The sequence below is a fragment of the Montipora capricornis genome, chromosome 10, assembly GCF_036669925.1.
Source record: "Montipora capricornis isolate CH-2021 chromosome 10, ASM3666992v2, whole genome shotgun sequence".
In the NCBI taxonomy this organism is placed as follows: Eukaryota; Metazoa; Cnidaria; class Anthozoa; order Scleractinia; family Acroporidae; genus Montipora; species Montipora capricornis.
In genome coordinates this window covers 61,961,373-61,980,081 of record NC_090892.1, presented here as the reverse complement: position 1 = coordinate 61,980,081, position 18,709 = coordinate 61,961,373, and the positions used below count along the sequence as shown (strand labels likewise).

General features: G+C 36.8%; 1 protein-coding gene across 2 annotated transcripts in view; it reads left to right on the top strand.

Annotated features, from left to right (window-relative positions):
* LOC138018424 (protein NLRC3-like) overlaps positions 1-18,709 on the top strand; it is a 66,193-nt gene that overhangs the window by 13,928 nt on the left and 33,556 nt on the right. Inside the window, exons 3-9 of one of the 2 annotated variants that reach the window (XM_068865041.1) lie at positions 11,908-12,540; positions 14,341-14,415; positions 14,630-14,710; positions 15,388-15,471; positions 16,391-16,477; positions 16,713-16,793; positions 17,471-17,554. In XM_068865041.1, coding sequence (XP_068721142.1) covers positions 11,908-12,540; positions 14,341-14,415; positions 14,630-14,710; positions 15,388-15,471; positions 16,391-16,477; positions 16,713-16,793; positions 17,471-17,554 — 1,125 coding nt within the window. Of the gene's footprint in view, positions 1-11,907; positions 12,541-14,340; positions 14,416-14,629; positions 14,711-15,363; positions 15,472-16,390; positions 16,478-16,712; positions 16,794-17,470; positions 17,555-18,709 lie in introns of both variants that reach the window. The other variant, XM_068865040.1, reaches the window with a different exon arrangement.

Sequence of the window (18,709 nt, the reverse complement as noted above, 5' to 3'; positions counted from 1 at the left end):
CCCGAACATGTGTGTTTTGAACATTACAGTTGGGATAGAGACAATCACATGAATTATGAGACAGGTGAAATAGCATATTCCGTGCTGTTCGTGTCAGGTAAACATCAAGAGTGTCCAGCCATATGGCTGTTCACACACCATGTCCAACTTCTTGAACAGTACATTTCATGTTAGGTGCAACAATGGAGACAATGTGACTTGTACTGATGATGTCCAGTCAACGACCAGAAACAAGAATTTTATTGTTTATCATGCAGTCATAGCCTGCGGAGAGCAGACGCATTTTTCGGCTTTTGTTTCAATTTTCTCTGCGGGTGAAACAAAAGCCGAAAAATGCGTCTGCTCTCCGCATGCTACTGCAGTCAAGGCCTCAAACATTTTCGTGCACAACAAGCTAACACTCAGTCATCAACCCTTAATGAAATGTCCTCCCCATAATGGCATATCATCGTCTTGACATGGCCCATTTATACTCTTTATTGGTAACAAAACACCCTCCCAGCTGGAAAATTGCAATCAGTGGTGATAGAACAATCCAACTGTTATTTTCTCCTGTAAGAAATGAAAAACACAATGTCAACGAGAGACAAATTTTGCTCACTGAAACTGGCACTGTGGATGCAGTGGAAGACAGAATGTGAGAACATGGCAGGAAATCCTTTTAGATGAAAGAGGACTGACTTCACCAAGGAAGAAATAGAAATTGCTTTAATTGAAACTGTGTATATTTGCTCCAGACATGTAATTGTTTTTTGTTTTTGTTTTTAAAAAAACCTTGATTAGAAAACTTTTAATTCAACCAATTTAATTCTCATTTTTTGTTGTCTCAGTGTCATCACAAAGTGGAGCAAAGAAAATAAAAATGAAACTGGTTTGACAATTTATAACCAAAACCAAAGGGAGGGGAGGGGAGGGGGAATCCTAGAAAAAGTGACAGGTGTGCTCCATTCTGCCTTGACCGAAACACAATTAAAATCCATGACTGTGAACCACTTACAATGTTTAAATTGCTTTTCTTGTTTCTTCTCTTTATAATTTTCTTTCTTCTCTGTTTTTCTTTGTTCGTTATCTTTGTATTATGTCTGTGGTGTGGCAAAAAAATAAAATAAATAACAAACAACAAAAACTAACCTGATCATAGAGTTTACCTTAGTACTTTTCGGGCTAAAAAGACTACATGTACATATGTATATAAAGCCAAACAAAAGTTTGTTGGAAAATTCTAGTTCGTTTTAAGGCTTTGTTTTAAAAATTCTGATGAGCACTCCATCGCTTTTATGTAGGAATCTCGCCCCAGGAGTATCAGTGAAAACCCTCAAAGACAAGTAATGCATTTGAAGTTGAAAACAAACAATGCGAGCAAAAGAACTCTTCCTTAAGAGAGTGGGGTTGGTTGGCAACAATTTTAAATGCCTCCCAGTATGACACTCAATGAAAGCTGTTTTTCACAATATTACCTTTTTGCAAAAGAATTTCTTTTTATAGGCAGTAATAAATGCTGGCTGAAAAAAATTACAAAGTAAAACGTAGGTTTACATGTAGTTATCAAATAACACAAAGGAATGTCTGTCTATGAGTAAGTGTCTCTACTACAAATACCATAAATCGAATGCCGGATTGACATTTTACAAAGACAAAAAAATTTAGTGGAACTTGAAAAATTGCGAGTTACTATACAGCGGGGATAATTACTGTTTGCTCACCAACCTGTTTTATCAGCAAGCCAATAAGCTTAAGCTTACTGGGTCAAGAGGCTTTTTTAATGTGAAGACATACACATTTACAAAATGTTGCCTTACCTTGATCTCGGAGAAACTACTGTGGGTTAAAAACGACGTCCGGCGAGAAGTAAATTTTCCTAATTGAATGGCTTTGAAATAAAAAAAAATTGTTGAATAAACTAAAAAGAAGCCACCACATTTCACAACCGGCCTCGGCCGCCATGTTTCTTGTTTTGTTTACAGTTGGGATGACAAATTCTGCTCGTGCACAATACACGAATCCGCTGAATGATGCCTCCATTTTTTATTTATTTATTTATTTACTTATTAGCAATAACAGACTAAGAACAAATTACATGTACACATGTACTTATAACATACACAATACATAAGCGATCAAATTACTAATAACAAACACAATACAAACCTTAATTAATTACATAGTGTTTCCTTTTTCTTTTACTTACACAATACTTAATCACATTACAATCCCATTAATCAAATTACAATCACTTCCTAAACCATGACACAATATGATTCCTACAAGAAAGAAATATTATACAATGTATATTAAGCAACAAATTACAGTTAATTGTCCATTTACGTTTAAATTTATCTAAGGTATTATTTTTAATATTAACATATTTTTCAATTTCAAACTTATTTTTAATCTTATGCTTTAGGCCAATTATTTCTGGTAGCATGCTTGTCCTTCTGCAGTCCCACAGGTATAACTTAGCTACAGTGTATCAGTAACAAATAGTTTAGTAAGGGGTGTTTTGAATCTACAATACCTATTATGACATCTTTTAAAGTAAGGGAAACAGGTTCTTTTGAGATAGAATGAAAATAAAGTTCAAACTCTTTCCAAAAAGTGTGCGAGTATAAACAGTCGAAAAAGAAGTGGCTGAGTGTTTCGGGATGAGACTTACAAAAGGAACAGTTGTCGTCTGTGGCAAATCCTATCTTGTATAATTTGGTATTAGTACATAATAAAAATTATAGAGTTAAGGACCTTGTACTGAAAGGCTCTAATATATGGTTCACAGCAAACAGAATGTGATAGAATATACATTGTATGCTTTCTGTAGTTCGTCACCGGTTAGGTCAAATTCATGTTTTAGAGTTAGTCCCCTGCTAGAAAATTGTGCTTTTTTTCTCAGTAACAACGAGTAATAATCCTTTGACTTCTTTTTTAAGACATTAAAAACCTTGTCATTAATCGCTAATGTAGGGGGGCTTGTCATAAAAGTGTAATTACTCATTTTGAAATGAGAAGGTATAGCATGGCGAAGACCTGCCCAAGTTAAAAAGTTTACTTAACCAACATGCTTAGAAAATACATTATACGAGTTTAAGTCATTCAAATCAAAAAGTAGGTCATTTATGCAAATAATGCCAGACTCGAAAAATGTCTTTTAAAATACAGGTGCATTGTTTATGCGAACATCTTTATTTTTCCATATTATGCCCTGCCAGTCCTTTTCTGTGGAAAACTCGTCTCGAAATTCTGCCCACCATTGGAGCATCTCAGCATAAAACTGCAACGGAATAGGATGATCTTTTACATTGTAGTTACAGTGAAATAAGAAAAGACCTCCGAAACGCTTAAGCTGATGACGTATGTAATCTTTCCACGCACCATCGCTTACACTGAATATTCTTTTTAAGTTTTTAGTCTTAAGGATTTAATCATTGTCTCTAAATCAATCATTTTTAAACTGCCTTTTTCATATTCATTTATTACAGACAAGCGAGTTGTTTTATCCACACCTTTCCATATAAATTTAAATAACAGAGCTCTGGTTTAATTCTTTAATAGCATCCTTAGGGGTGGGTAGAAGTGACGCAACGTAAACAAACTTAGGAATAATTAGAGACTTTATAACGGTCACCTTCCCATAGATGGAAAGACCTCTTGAAGACCAGATGTTAACAAGTTTCTTAATGCTGTCTAATTTTTCAATAAAATTTTTTTCGTGAAGCAATTTTGGATCGTAGGAGTAATATACGCCAAGCACTTTGATTGCTTCGTCTGGCCATTTGATACCAAGTGGTTTGGTTTTATTTGCTCTCGAGGAGCCAATCCACATTCCTTCTGTTTTGATAAGGTTAACTCTTAGGCCTGATAGCTTCTGAAAATCGTCAAGGAGTTTACAAAGCGCGCAGGCTGAGTTGATGTCAGAGAGGACTGCTGTTGTGTCATCGGCGTATTGAAGTAGTTTTGTCTCCTCCTTACTGATCCGGATACCTTTTATTTCTTTATTTTGTCGAGCTGCAATTGCTAGTACTTCAGCTGCGATCACAAAAAGATAAGGAGAAAGAGGGTCTCCTTGTCTGACTCCTCTTTGAAGGGTGAAATAATCTGAAGTGATACCATTGTTTATGACACAACTTTGTATATTTTTGTAAAAGGTTGTTACCCATCGAATAAAGTCAGAACCAAAGTTAAAATGTTCCAGGCAGTTTAAAAGATAATTCCACTCCAAACTGTCGAAAGCCTTTTGAAAATCTATAAAAATCATTAGACCAGAAATATTTTCTTCAACTGTTAACTCCATAATATCGAAGATTGACCGAACTGTTTCACCAATATACCGCTCTTTAATAAATCCGGTTTGGTTATGGTGAATGATGCTTGGAAGAACATTTTTAATTCTAGCTGCTATCACTTTTGACATGATTTTGGCATCAACATTTAGTAGAGATATTGGTCGCCAATTTTCTAAAAGCGAACAGTCTTTTCCTTTCTTTTCGATTAAAGTTATGATTGCTTGTTTTTGGGAAAGCGACATCTCACCTTTTTTAAAGCATTCATTTGCACATTTAGTGAAAGATTCACCAATAATAGGTCAAAATTTTCTGTAAAATTCGATCGGAATGCCATCTTTTCCAGGGGTTTTGTTATTATGAAAACTATCTATTGTCGAGGTGCATTCTTCCAGAGAAATTGCACCTTCGCATGACAACTTCTGTTCTTCTGTTAGAACAGGGATATTAAGAGAGTGTAAAAAGGATTCTATTGTCTGCGCCCCGTCAGTATTGTTGCTGTTTCGGCTCTTGTATAATTCTTTGTAAAAGCGCTTTTGTTCGCCTAATATACTGAAGGGATCAGTTGTGATCATGCTGCTAATTTTCAGTTTCCTCATGTGCTTTTTAATATGATTCATTTTTTCTAGGTTAAGAAAATATTTTGAACTTTTCTCCCCGTGTTCGTGCCAGCGAGCGCGAGCATGTATGATGACTCCATCAAGTTTCTCGTCGTAGAATGCTTCTAAATTTTCTTTAGCAGCATTCAAGATATTTGAATTGGTGTTGCTAGGATCTGCCTCAAAAACCTGTTTTGCTTTAGCATATTCTTCTTCAAGACGGTTTTCTTTTCCATTCCTTTCTCTCACCCTTCTTTTTGAATGTTGTTTTGCATGTGCTCTAATATTGTACTTCAACCAATCCCAAATGATGTGGTCATTGGACAAATCGTGGCGACCTTGCGGGCAAGCCAAATTGGTATCTTCGATGTAACATCATTGATATAATCATTGTCTTCCAGAAGAGCACAGTTCATCTTCCAAAAACCCTGTCCTTTAATTTCATTGTCGCTGTTTTGGAGATCTACTGTAATCGCTGCATGGTCTGTTTTGATACCCGGAATTATATTGACAGATTTAACATCAATCATGTAGATTATTATAGAGATTAACCAGTAATCTAGACGGCAAAATATATTCGGGGATTTCTGACTCCACGTGTAACTTTTAGTGGAAGGATTTTTAACTCTCCAGATATCAACGAGGTCAAGTTCACTTTGTATACAGCCAATACTTGCAACAATTGATTTCCTCGGAATCATGATTCCTCCTTTCTTATCAAGGAGTGTGTTAAGGGGACAATTGAAATCCCCACCCACAATAATATTCTCCTCATCGTCCAGGTTTTCATTTTGCAGCGTTATCAATAAGTTATTGAAAAAGCAAGTGATGTCCTTATCAATCAAGATATACATTTTGTCCTTGATGGCTGCTTTTAAAATTATGTAACGCCCCAGGAGATCAAGAATCTTGGTGTGAATAACACAATCGACACCCTTTCTGAACAAGATTGCAACTCCACATGAATTTGAACTACCGTGTGACATAACTGCCTCGGCCCTCCATTGATTTTTCCAATATATTTCTGTCTTTCTGCGAATGTGTTTCTTGTAAAAACATAAAATCAGCCTTTCTTTTCCGACACCAAGTGAAAAATAATAGCTCTTCTTTTTCGAAAATTACTAGTGCCCCTCACATTTAAAGCAACTAGTTTGAAAGCCTCAGTAGTCATCTAATCAGTGCTCCTGAGATAAATTTAAATTTAGGTTGCAGAGGGACTTGATAAACTAAGAACAACATGTAATAAACGGTGAGAAAATAGGCAAAAAATTGATGTACCGTGTTCAAAGTGATTTGCATTAAGAGTTGTAGGAATCGTAACAGAGCAAAAGCAGGAACTATGAATACACAACTTACATGTACATACAAACAGTTATTTAAACTAGTACATAAACAAGAGATATGATCATGATAGTGATTCTCAGAAAGGACAAATGGTGAAGATAATTTAAGCACAAATAATAAATATACAAATACACACACAGAGTTACTCATTCGGTGTGCCTTGTTGCTGAAGCCCTCCGTCTGCCCAAGTACTATTCATGATTAAACCCTAAAACCACACATCACACTTAAAGAAACATACAACATTTTGCTGATTGACAATTGGAGGTTTAGGTTCCTTAGCTTTAAGCTCATCTTTGATCTCGTGGCTTGTGAAGACAGGATGTACTTCGGTATTTATCTTTCGGCTAAGATCACTATCAAAGTTGCTTAGTGACATGTAGTTTGTTTGCTGATCTCTGATCTTTGAAGGGCAGGGGTATTCTAACGGGAATTTCACCTGCTTGTTGCAGGGGGAGGGGAAGGGGGCGTATGCTCCCTGTCATCTTCATTTCGACGAAAAACCTGATGGTGTTTTGTATGAGGGGCTCTGGGGTAATGCAAACGTGTGAAGATCCCCTTTATTTAGGCCCTCGCACTCTTGATGAAAAAATTGCCAGTTTGAAGAAAGTTTAAAAGCAAGGTTCAGCATTATTTTAAACAGAGAGTGTTTGTACTTCATATCAACATGACTATAGTAGTGCAGAAGCAGCCCAGTATCTGTTGGTTTTCTGTAAACCTCTCTGTCCAACCGGGTGGCATTTCTGATTTCCATTCTTAGGAAAGGAAGTTTCCCGTTTTCCTCAAGTTCCATTGTAAAACTAATGGAAGAGTGGGTTTCATTCAATGTTGAGAGAAATGTGGAGGCAGCTTGGACATCTGGCATTATGCTGAGAGTATCGTCAACATAGTGTTTATAGAAAGTGTTCTCTATGAACAGGTGGATGGAATTGCCATGATGGGTTCTCCTCTTGGACCACTGATGGTGTACAGCTTCATGTGTAACATCAAATAACATCTAACAAACCAAAACAAGATGCCCACTTTCGATAAACGCTACGTTGACGATACTCTCTGCATAATGCCAGATGTCCAAGCTGCCTCCACATTTCTCTCAACATTGAATGAAACCCATTCTTCCATTAGTTTTACAATGGAACTTGAGGAAAACGGGAAACTTCCTTTCCTAGGAATGGAAATCATCAGAAATGGCACCCGGTTAGACAGAAAGGTTTACAGAAAACCAATGAATACTGGGCTGCGTCTGCACCACTATAGCTACATTGATATGAAGTACAAACACTCTCTGTTAAAAACAATGCTGGACCGTGCTTTTAAACTTTCTTCAAACTGGCATTTTTTTCATCAAGAGTGCGAGTGCCTAAAGAGGCACTCATACAAAACACCATCAGGTTTTTCGTATGCCCCCTGCAACAAGCAGCTGAAATTCCTGTTAGAATACCCCTGTCCTTCAAAGATCAGAGATCAGCAAACAAAATATGTGTTGAGCAACTTTAATAGTGATCTTAGCCGAAAGATAAATACCAAAGTACATCCTGTCCTTACAAGGCACGAGATCAAAGATGAGCGTAAAGCTAATGAACCTAAACCTCCAATTGTCAATCAGCAAAACGTTGTATATTTCTTTACGTGTGATCTGTGTGATGCAGATTATGCCGGCTTTACATGCAGACACCTACATTAACGTGTGGAGGAACACAAACGATCGGTAATTGGCAACCATGTAAGAGAACAACATGGAAACAAGCCACATGAAATTGCAAAGAACTTCAGGATCCTGAGGAAGTGCTCGAACAAGTTCGATTGCTTGATTTTTGAAATTTTTTTTATTTGGGACATTAAGCCAAAATTAAACAGAGTGATTCCATCTGCACAAAGCTGTTTGCTTAACACCTCTAATACATGTAGTACTGTTTTCATTCTCCTCACCTTTTAATTACACCTCATTTTTGCATTCTGTTATTTTTATAAATTTGTTTGTATGTAAATACTTTAGTTAGCTTTTACCTTTCATTCCATTGTTTCATAAATTGTATATATGCGGAATTTTCTACCCTTGAACGTGAACTTGAAAATGACTGTGGAGCAGTTGAAATGCCGTTCTTATTTTTTATTGCTCATTTTTGTAACAAAACAGAAGTAGAGCCAGGAAAATTTTAGCTTGAACAGGGTTTGAATCCATAACTTGTGGGTGGCAAACTACATGTACTCTATTACTGAGCTGTCTTGCTGTGTAGTATAGGAGCATGTCAGTGGTGATGTGATCCAATAAGAGGTCAAATTTTGTAATGAAAGTATGAAATGTTATTTGTCAATGACGACCCTGAAAACTGAAGCAAACCCACCTTAAATGAACTCATCACAATGATGGCCCTTGAAGTAACCAGAGCTAAACGCTCCATAAAGCGTACACTGGGTCACCTGTGGTTCGAGTTACACAAAAACAGAAGGTACTGAATTGGGTGGTATTGAACTGCAGTGTACTAGTTAATTTTTTCAAGTGGGGGGTCATTAACCCATTGAAAAATTCGCGTGCGGTGTGTGTGATGTGTAAGATACTTGGAAAATTTTCGAGGTTTTGCAGTGGAAAGCGAGGGTTAAAAATAAACCATATGCGCAGTAAATGTACACAAGATACTGAGTTCTAGAATTAAGTTCACCTTGAAGAAGAAACAGTGAACTTCCAGATGATGTAAAAATATTGCTAAAAAGTGATTGAAAACACGTCCTAAGGCTCAACTGAAAATGTAAAGGTAGAATTTTCAAAGCAGCGCGCGTTAAGCAATCAGGAAAGTTTTTGATCGCTAACTAAGCAAAGCGCTTGAAAAATATATATTATAACTCAAAATATGCCTTATGCAATTTACAGTTAAGTCTAACCACTCAATGGATAAAAATTGCTTGAAATTTATTCCAATCGCTTTGTTTTCTTGCAGGTATAAATGCAAAAATTATGCACAAACGCTGCTGCCGAAACAAAATTTCATGAGGAGCTTTCTGCTTGTCGAAATACATTTGCACAAAACTGCAAGATTAATTTAGTTAATTGATCACTTTCATGAGAGAACAAACAAGGTCAAATTGTGTACAAAAGTGCTCTTTCGAAAACTTTCACTGAAAGATAACTTACAAAACACAAGAATACCAACAGAGAAAATCGCTGGAGGTATTCTCGGATTTACGGAATATAAACGCACGATCGGATTGATTTATTTGTTGAAGACACTGATCTTCTGAGGTATGCCGAAGGTGAAAATACCTTTGATTACCAATTTACTTTAGGAAAAAAAAAACTTGTTATTTGCAAAAAATCCATCGGTTGATCAATATAATTATTTAATTATTTGTAATGTGCTGTCCTATTTTGAGGTCTTTTAGTTTTTAATATTCTCTGTCAAAATTTTCACAACAATCAAAACACAAAAATAGCAACGCTCGCAACAAATTTAGTCGCATTTACCTCTTCGTTGAATTCTCATGCTTAACAGAGGAATTTTTAGTTATTGTGAAAATCTTTTTCTATTCGTTAGCAATCACCCGTTCAAATTTTAGAGAAAATCACTGGAGGTATTCTCGGATTTACGGAATATAAACGCACGATCGGATTGATTTATTTGTTGAAGACACTGAACTTCTGAGGTATGCCCAAGGTGAAAATACCTTTGATTACCAATTTACTTTAGGAAAAAAAAAACTTGGTATTTGCAAAAAATAGGAGCAAATCTATGCCCATTATGACGTTAATTGCTACGAAGGCCTTTAATTCTGTGCGGCTTACTCCATGAAAAAAAGCAATGCGCTCCGGGGGTTTTAAGAGTTTTTGACAGGCATACCTACTCGTTCCGTTTACCATTAATTCCCATAGATCATCTCCTATGAAAACTAAGAAAAATATTTCATTCATTATGATTATCTAAAACGAAATAAAGAGCAGTGGCTGCTACGAAATCTGGAACTTGAATATTATCGAGCTGATCATTCCAGCGAGCTTCTTGTTTATCATCGGTCGCTAGGTTTTCACCATCTTCTTTGTCACTTTTAAAGCCAAATCATCAAAGTTGTTGTCTCTAGTATCCCCTCCTCTTACAGGAAAACCATAAAAGATCCCTTAGATCCCTAGATCCTCTGAATCCGAAAAAAAAAGCATGAATATCCCCATCGTTTGATGCGTTATCTGGCGCATCGGCTGTTGTTTTCACGTAATTTGATCGCGCGATTGAAAGGGCAAAAAGCCAGCCCTTGTGGGGTCTCTTATCAGCTGTCAAAATATGCTCACAATACGACAAATGAGTGGTCAATTATTCTACTAAATCTCCATAACAACAAAAAATTTAGATTTACTTAGGGAGACTGGGTAGAGGCCTAAGATGAACTCCGAGCAAGCCGCCATGTTTTACGGCCGGTTGAGGCCGGTTTGTAGGTAATTCAGGGGTCATCGCGCGAGGCCGGTTTCGGCCGGTTTAGGTGTCAATGGGCTAAGACCATGTCGCGCCAGCAGAGCCCCCTCACGTTCACACCTTTAATTATTTGTAATGTGCTGTCCCATTTTGAGGTCTTTTAGTTTTTAATATTCTCTGTCAAAATTTGCACAACAATCAAAACACAAAAATAGCAACGCTCGCAAAAAATTTAGTCGCATTTACCTCTTCGTTGAATTCTCATGCTTAACAGAGGAATTTTTAGTTATTGTGAAAATCTTTTTCTATTCGTTAGCAATCACCCTTTCAAATTTTAGAGAAATCGGCCGGTCCGCGAATATTTTATGAGTTTTTTTCAAAGGGATGTCAAAAGGCCAAGTGGATGTTATGCATAATCAGGCAAGTTCAGGCGATCAAGTTGCGTGTGTGACTCGTTATAAATGTTTTTTCACAAAATGTTCCCGAATTGGGGGTGCAGGGATGGCGTAGTGGTGAAAGCACTCGCCGCTCATCAATGTGGCCTGGGTTCGATTCCTCGACTCGGCATCATATGTGGGTTGAGTTTGTTGGTTCTCTACTCTGCATCGAGAGGTTTTCTCCAGGTACCCTGGTTTCCCCTCTCCTCAAAAACCAGCATTTGACTTGATTTGCGTTGATTGTTAATTTGACTTTACAGTGTCCCCAATTAGTGCTCCAGCACTAAATCCACTAGACACTTAAATAAAGTTCCTTTTTTTCCTTTCCTTGTTAAACCCATAAGTTACCAGAGGTCTTGCATTTGGTTTCAGTGTTATACATAACAGCACACTTGGTAAAATATTAGAAATACAGCTCACTTTGATTTCAGCTCAGCAGGTGATCGATAGTTGTTGTCAAAGTCCATTACTCGTTGCTTTTAAGATTCCAGATATTTATTTTTACCGCCTGTCTTGTTTATCCAATTGACGTTCGATTCTTGATCTCCATAAGGGTATAGTTTGTTTAAAGATGCACTAAAATGTCATGTGCGTTACAATGACTTTCAACACCATTGCAGGTTAATTAAATGTTCTCCTGTGTGCACCAGGGAAATCTATGCATTACCCCAGCCCCCTAAAACCTAGCAAAATGTGCACAGAAGACTGTATGCACAAAGGCACCACTTAGCGGGGGAGTGACAGACAAGACTTTTCCCGACATGGAAAAAAAAAAATGACGAAATGCAACGCAAATTCTGACTGGGTTCGACAACCCAGTAATGATGCTCTAAGAGATCTTTTCTGACACTTGTTTCAGGTGCTGTTGATGGAAAAACCAAGTACACAGTGTTATGTTGCCTTCTGGTCAGGCTGGGGTCAAAAGTGTTGAGGCATGTGTTTGATAGAGTAATTCATCCACGAGACCTTTGGAGTACATTGAAATGTGAGAGAGTGCACTCTGAGCTTCGGTCTCTTCGAAAAGAAGGAATCCTTAATCCAGCGCAGTGGATTCAATTGTATCCAGCTAAACCCTCTTCAGTGTCATCCACTGGCTTTGATAATTCTCTCTTGATTTTGCTTCTGAGGACAATCTGTAACCATAGTCCTCCAGCCACTGGCTGGGATGTACTTCCTCATTCGTCTGACACCAGCTGCGAGTCTCACATTGTACGTTTGAAGTATTGTGTAAATACAGTATCAGCCCATGCTAAAGAGGCCTCTGTTAGTGATGGTGAATTCTGTAAATACAGAAACCAGATCCAGAAAACACTGGTAGGATTGGGTGGAGCTGAATATGAAGATGCCATCCGTAAAATAGAGGAAGATGAAATGGATCCATGGGATGAGGATCATTTCAAAGAACTTCTGAAGCAGTGGAAAGATAATGACAACAGAATTAAGGACAAACTGAATGAGTGGGAGTGTATAATGAAGAGCTCTAGAGGTGCAGGTCGGTTTTTGGGAGAAAGAATTTAGGGTGCTGTTCATATGTTGCCTGTTTCAAGGTTGCTCTTTTTTTCTCTTTTTGCTTCTTACCTCATAGCAGGATAACGGTACCGTTTTTTTTTTCTTTTTTCACTTTATGTACAGTACCTTGCAAAAGTAAGTTGATGGTCTCTTTCGAGTCTCGAGGACTTAGGATTGAGGATCGAGTAAAGAAAATCGAGAATCAAGTTGAAGAAATTGAGAATTTAATGAGCAGGTCACTTGACTGATTCCTCGATAGACTAATAGCACAAACACAACTGGGAATACAAAAAAAAGAAAAGAGTGCCAAATTTTCTCGGAGAATGTTGTTTGGGAGTAATGCAGAAAAGCAAGCGAGTTTAGCCCTCTTCCGAATCCTGTTGCTGAAATTGGGAAAAACATCATAAGGAACAACACTATTCTGTGCGATTGTGGAGGAATAATAATTTCATGTATCCTTCAGCCGTATGATCGAAGCATACTCAACAATCACACAGACTGTAAACAGTCTTCGACATCATCGGACTGGCATGGTATTTCAAGTATTCCACAGGCTTTTAATCCATAGCGTGATCCGCCCGACAATTTAGCTGTAACCTACAATGAAGCTTGTTAGTGAAAATTACTTCCATAGTATTTCCAGAGAGAAAAGCCCTTAAAACTACATGTATTCTGTGCAATTGCAGAGGAGATAATTATGATAAAATCCATCACGTGGTAAAGCTCACTGTTTTGCTTTTATATTTTAATCCACGACATAAGATTGTAGTTTTTAAAGAGAGGACTCACAGGAACGATAGCCACTATCTCGTTTTCTTATTAAACAGTTCCTGTTGTTATTTAATCGAGGAGTAATGCTTTTGCGAAAGTTGAATCAAGTATGAATAATTGACAATGTTTTGCCTCGATGATTTTGCGAGAATTGAGTGTCTAGGATCGAGTTTGATTTTGAGAGAATTGAGTCTCAATCCTGGACTCACTCGCGATCCTCAGTTCTCACGAGGATTGAGTCGAGACTGTCAACTTACATATACTTTTGCATGGTACTGTAATAGTATGTTAATATTGTGTTGTAACATGCATGCCCATTAATAAAACCATTTACATGATGTTTTTCAAATATTATGTTGGTTCCTTTTCCCTTTCCAAAACTGCTTATTTGTTGATAACCTGTTCTCATAATAAAACTCCTTCCATGTAGCAGTTACACTTTCATGAACTCCCAGCCATCTGACTCAATCCTCAAACCTCTGGCAAGTACATGTAAACATAAACATTTTGCTAGATATCTTCAAAAAGGATCGAGTTACGCGAACAAATTTTGTACTAGTTAGTATAATATTATAATTTCTTTTTGGTTTGGAATTCACTAGATATTTCTGAGACAATAAAAATGTCATGGTATCAATATGAAATGATTTCTCCTCAGCTCTCAAAATCTGACACACTGTTTGAATTATTATTGTCAAAGTCTTAGCTATTTTGATACTGATCTTATTATTGTCAAAGTCTTAGCTATTTTGATACTGATCTGACTTTGAACACTTGTATTATTTTTCAAATACATCTCAGATTATTCTCTCATGGCTCTTTTTTAGATGATCAATTTCATTGATAATTTTAGCTCCAAAGTCTTTTTAATGTCTTATTAAAAGGCATCTGTTTTCTACATAATATTTAAATGTTTAGTACAATTATTTTTCTTTGTATTTGATATTTGTAATGAAATTTTTGCTGTTGTTTTTGTTATTAAGCTGACATCAGATTGATTATTTTGCAATAGATCCTGTGCAGCCAGAAGCAAGCTTTGCTGATGTTGTATCAGCAGCTGCAGGAGGCAGCACACATCACGAACAAGGTCACTACATGTAATTAATACAAATGACCGAAAGAAGGTGCCTTGCAGTTACTTGAGGATGCCTGAAATTATAGTTAATCTTTTTTTCACCCAAATAAACATATTATTCTCTAAGATGATTGTAGTTAATTTGGCCAGGGTATTACTTTAAGAACCCATCATAGATGTCCAACATGCATGCACTATTGAGCTTACAATTAATAATTTCTAATAGATCCTGTGCAGACAGAAAGAAGTGGTGCCGATATTGCTTCAGCAGCTGCAGAAACCAGCACACACAGTTATGACCAACAAGGTAATTAATATCAGTCACTGTAAAGACATTTCTTAAATTCAAACACCTATTAGTAAGTGAAAGTGGAATACATTGTTCTTGGAGCGTCTCTTTCAACCCCAAGCCGTTTTCTAGCTCAAATACCGAAATATAAAGTCTTCGACAAGTCTGGTGTTTGTTGAAATCCATCCATATCTTCAGTACCACAATATATCACAATCATAAAACCAGCACTTGATGCCTTAAACATGTACATGTAGTAATGGTATTTGAGGTTTTATTTTAAATTGGTTGACTTCACCCTTACTGCTAACTGACTGAAAACAGTCATCTGCATACAGCTGCTTATGGGAGCACAGTTTCGTCAATGCAGCAGCCTATGAAGTTCTTCAAGGCTCTGTCCCTAGAAATTTTGGTCTTGTGTCTAAGTATAATTATATTGTTCTTGCACTTGTTTTGTTATTTCAATTATGTACAATGTATTATTCATACAATTATATTTATCCATCCAGCTGATCAATAAATGCCTAATATTTACCTTGAAAGTTTCTTTGAGTTATGTCATTGCATCTGTATCTTTCTAATTTCTAAATGTTAAAGAATAAGATTGTCTTTCTTTTTATTTCCTGCTAGTCAGAAAGTTCTTTATGCAGTTTTTTTTTTCATAACCGCAGATCATGTGGATTGTTTTGTAATAGATCCTGTGCAGCCAGAAGGAAACCATGCTGTTGCTCCTTCGGCAGCTGCAGGATGCAGCCCGTGGCACAGTCATCATAAAGAAGGTAATAATTTATTGATAAAAATTACAGAAACTTGTCTTGAATTTTATTAAGTGGAAAGTGGAATTCGTTTGTTTAAACTAACTCCTCACTTTTCATTTATTCATAAATTATTATTCTTCTTTTGCTTGGGCTGCAGGGGTTTCATTATTTTTGTTTATTTGCCTAGCTAGTCATTCGGTACAAGGCTACAGCTCTACAGTGTGTATGTTCTTTAATCTTTGCAATCCGTGTTGTTTACCTTTGTCCATGAGATCTTTTCTCCTTGCACCCAATCTTTACTCAACATCGTCATAATTATGTAGCTTTTGAACCTTGAACATGTACTGAATCATGAAGCTGCCTTTCAAATGTGGTATCTGATGAGAGAGTATTAAGTGGCAAGATAACACGAATTAATGCCGTATCCATCGATGTAGCCTGTTCCAGGCTTCCAGATAGTCAGGAAAGAGAACAAAAATGCGTACGAAAAATGAGTGGGGGTTTGGGTTGCCTCGGCCCAAGCCCTCACTCACTTTTCACACACAGCTGTTTTTGTTTTCCCGACTATCTGGGAGCCTGGAACAGGCTACCATCAAAGAAGAAGGCGAGTGCGACATAACTTCTTTGCCATTCAATAACCTTAATTCTTTGTTATTAATCCCACTGTCCATGCTATTAATACTGGTCTGATTTTGAACACTTAAATTATTTTTCAAATAGTGTCAGATTATTCTCTCATAGTTCCTTTTAGATGATCAATTTGATATTTAGCTTCAAAGTCTTTTCAGTCATGCAATGTCTTATTAAAGGGCTTCTGTTTTCTATCTAATTTTAAAATGTTCAGTACAATTATTTTTCTTAGTACATGTATTTGATATTTCTAAATTCTTTCTGTTGTTTCTGTTATTAAGCTGACATCAGATTGATTATTTTACAATAGGTCCTGCACAGGCAGAAGCAAGCTTTGCTGATGTTGTTTCAGCAGCTGCAGGAGGGAGTGGCACTGCACACACTCATCACGAACAAGGTCACTACATGTAATAGATACAAATGACTGAAACGAGGTTTCTGGCAGTTACTTAAGGATGCTTGAAATTATAGTTAATCCTTTTTTCACCCAAATAAATATATTCTTCTCTAAGATGATTGTAGTTAGGGTCATGATATCAAGACAAAATTTGGCCAGGGTATTACTTTAAGAACCCATCATAGAATTCCAACATGCATGCACTACTGAGCTTACAATTAATAATTTCTAATAGATCCTGTGCAGACAGAAAGAAGTGGTGCCGATATTGCTTCAGCAGCTGCAGGAACCAGCACACACAGTTATGACCAACAAGGTAATTGATATCAGTCACTGTAAAGACGTTTCTTAAATTCAAACACCTATTAGTAAGTGAAAGTGGAATACATTGTTCTTGGAAAGTCTCTTTCAACCCCAAGCCGTTTTCTAGCTCAAATACCAAAATATAAAGTCTTCGACAAGTTTAGTGTTTGTTGAAATCCATCCATATCTTCTGTACCACAATATATCACAATCATAAAACCAGCACTTGATGCCTTAAACATGTACATGTACATGTAGTAATGGTATTTGAGGTTTTATTTTACATTGGTTGACTTCACCCTTACTGCTAACTGACTGAAAACAGTCATCTGCATACAGCTGCTTATGGGAGCACAGTTTTGTCAATGCAACAGCCTATGGAGTTCTTCAAGGCTCTGTCCCTAGAAATTTTGGTGTTGTGTCTTGTGTCATGTGTCTGTACTTGTTTTGGTATTTCAATTGTGTACAGTGTATTCATATAATTATATTTACCCATCCAGCTGATCAATAAATGCCTAATATTTACCTTGAAAGTTTCTTTGAGTTTATGTCATTGCATCTGTATCTTTCTAATTTCTAAATGTTAAAGAATAAGATTGTCTTTCTTTTCGTTTCCTGCTAGTCAGAAAGTTCTTTATGCAGTTTTTTTTTTCAATCTAATCGCAGTTCATGTTGATTGTTTTGTAATAGATCCTGTGCAGCCAGAAGGAAACCATGCTGTTGCTCCTTCAGCAGCTGCAGGATGCAGCCCGTGGCACAGTCATCATAAAGAAGGTAATAATTTATTGATAAAAATTACAGAAACTTGTCTTGAATTTTATTAAGTGGAAAGTGTAATTCGTTTGTTTAAACTAACTCCTCACTTTTCATTGATTCATAAATTATTCTTCTTTTGCTTGGGCTGCAGGGGTTTCATTATTTTTGGTTATTTGCCTAGTCAGTCGGTACAAGGCTACTGCTCTACAGTGTGTATGTTTTTTTTATCTTTGCTACCCGTGTTGTTTACGTTTGTCCACTGGATTTTTTCTCCTTGCACCCAATCATAACTCAACATCATCATAAAATGTAGCTTTTGAACCTTGAACATGTACTGAATCATGAAGCTGCCGTTCGAATGTGGCATCTGATGAGAGAGTATTAAGTGGCAAGATAACAGGAATTAATGCCGTATCCATCAATGTAGCCTGATACAAATTATGGAAACTTGTCTTGAATTTGTGACACAAGTTTCTTTTTCTCTAAATTACCACTTTATTACACATTAAGACCTAATGGAAAATTACAGAAAGTAATATAATTTATATGGAAGCGACTCAAAGAATCCGAATGGAAATACCAGGCCTAGTTTACAAAAATACTTCACTGGCTAAAACTAAGAAACATGAGACATGAAGGCTCACTGGAGCCTATAATAGACACAAACAAACGCCGGCTTAGTGTGGTCACGAAGACCAAAACGAATCCTGAATCAATGGACTAATAAACAGTAAAATAAGCTCACCCTGGTGGCTGAACATCTTAAGGACACTGTAAGAAATATAAAATGTGTTAACAAACAGAAATATATGTAAGACTAGTTGGAAACACGAAAATTAGAAAGAGAAATACAAAAAGCTGCATCTAAGCGGGAAATTACTGTGGGTTGCGACACAAGCACACGGCTACATGAGAACGGAAAGGCGTACAAATAGCACTCCAAATGCTAACGGTCTCCAAAACACTTAAGTTACAAGCACAGTAACACATTACCTAAAAGGCTGTGGACAGATTACAAAGCGATGACAGGAATTACAGATAAAAAAGTGCAAAGAAAACCAAAACAGCAAACAAAATACAAAACAGCATAAACACGCCATACACTGTCATGTATGCGCCTGTATGGCCTTATCGGCCCCAGGGCCCATGTGAGCGCATGAAATATGCACTCTC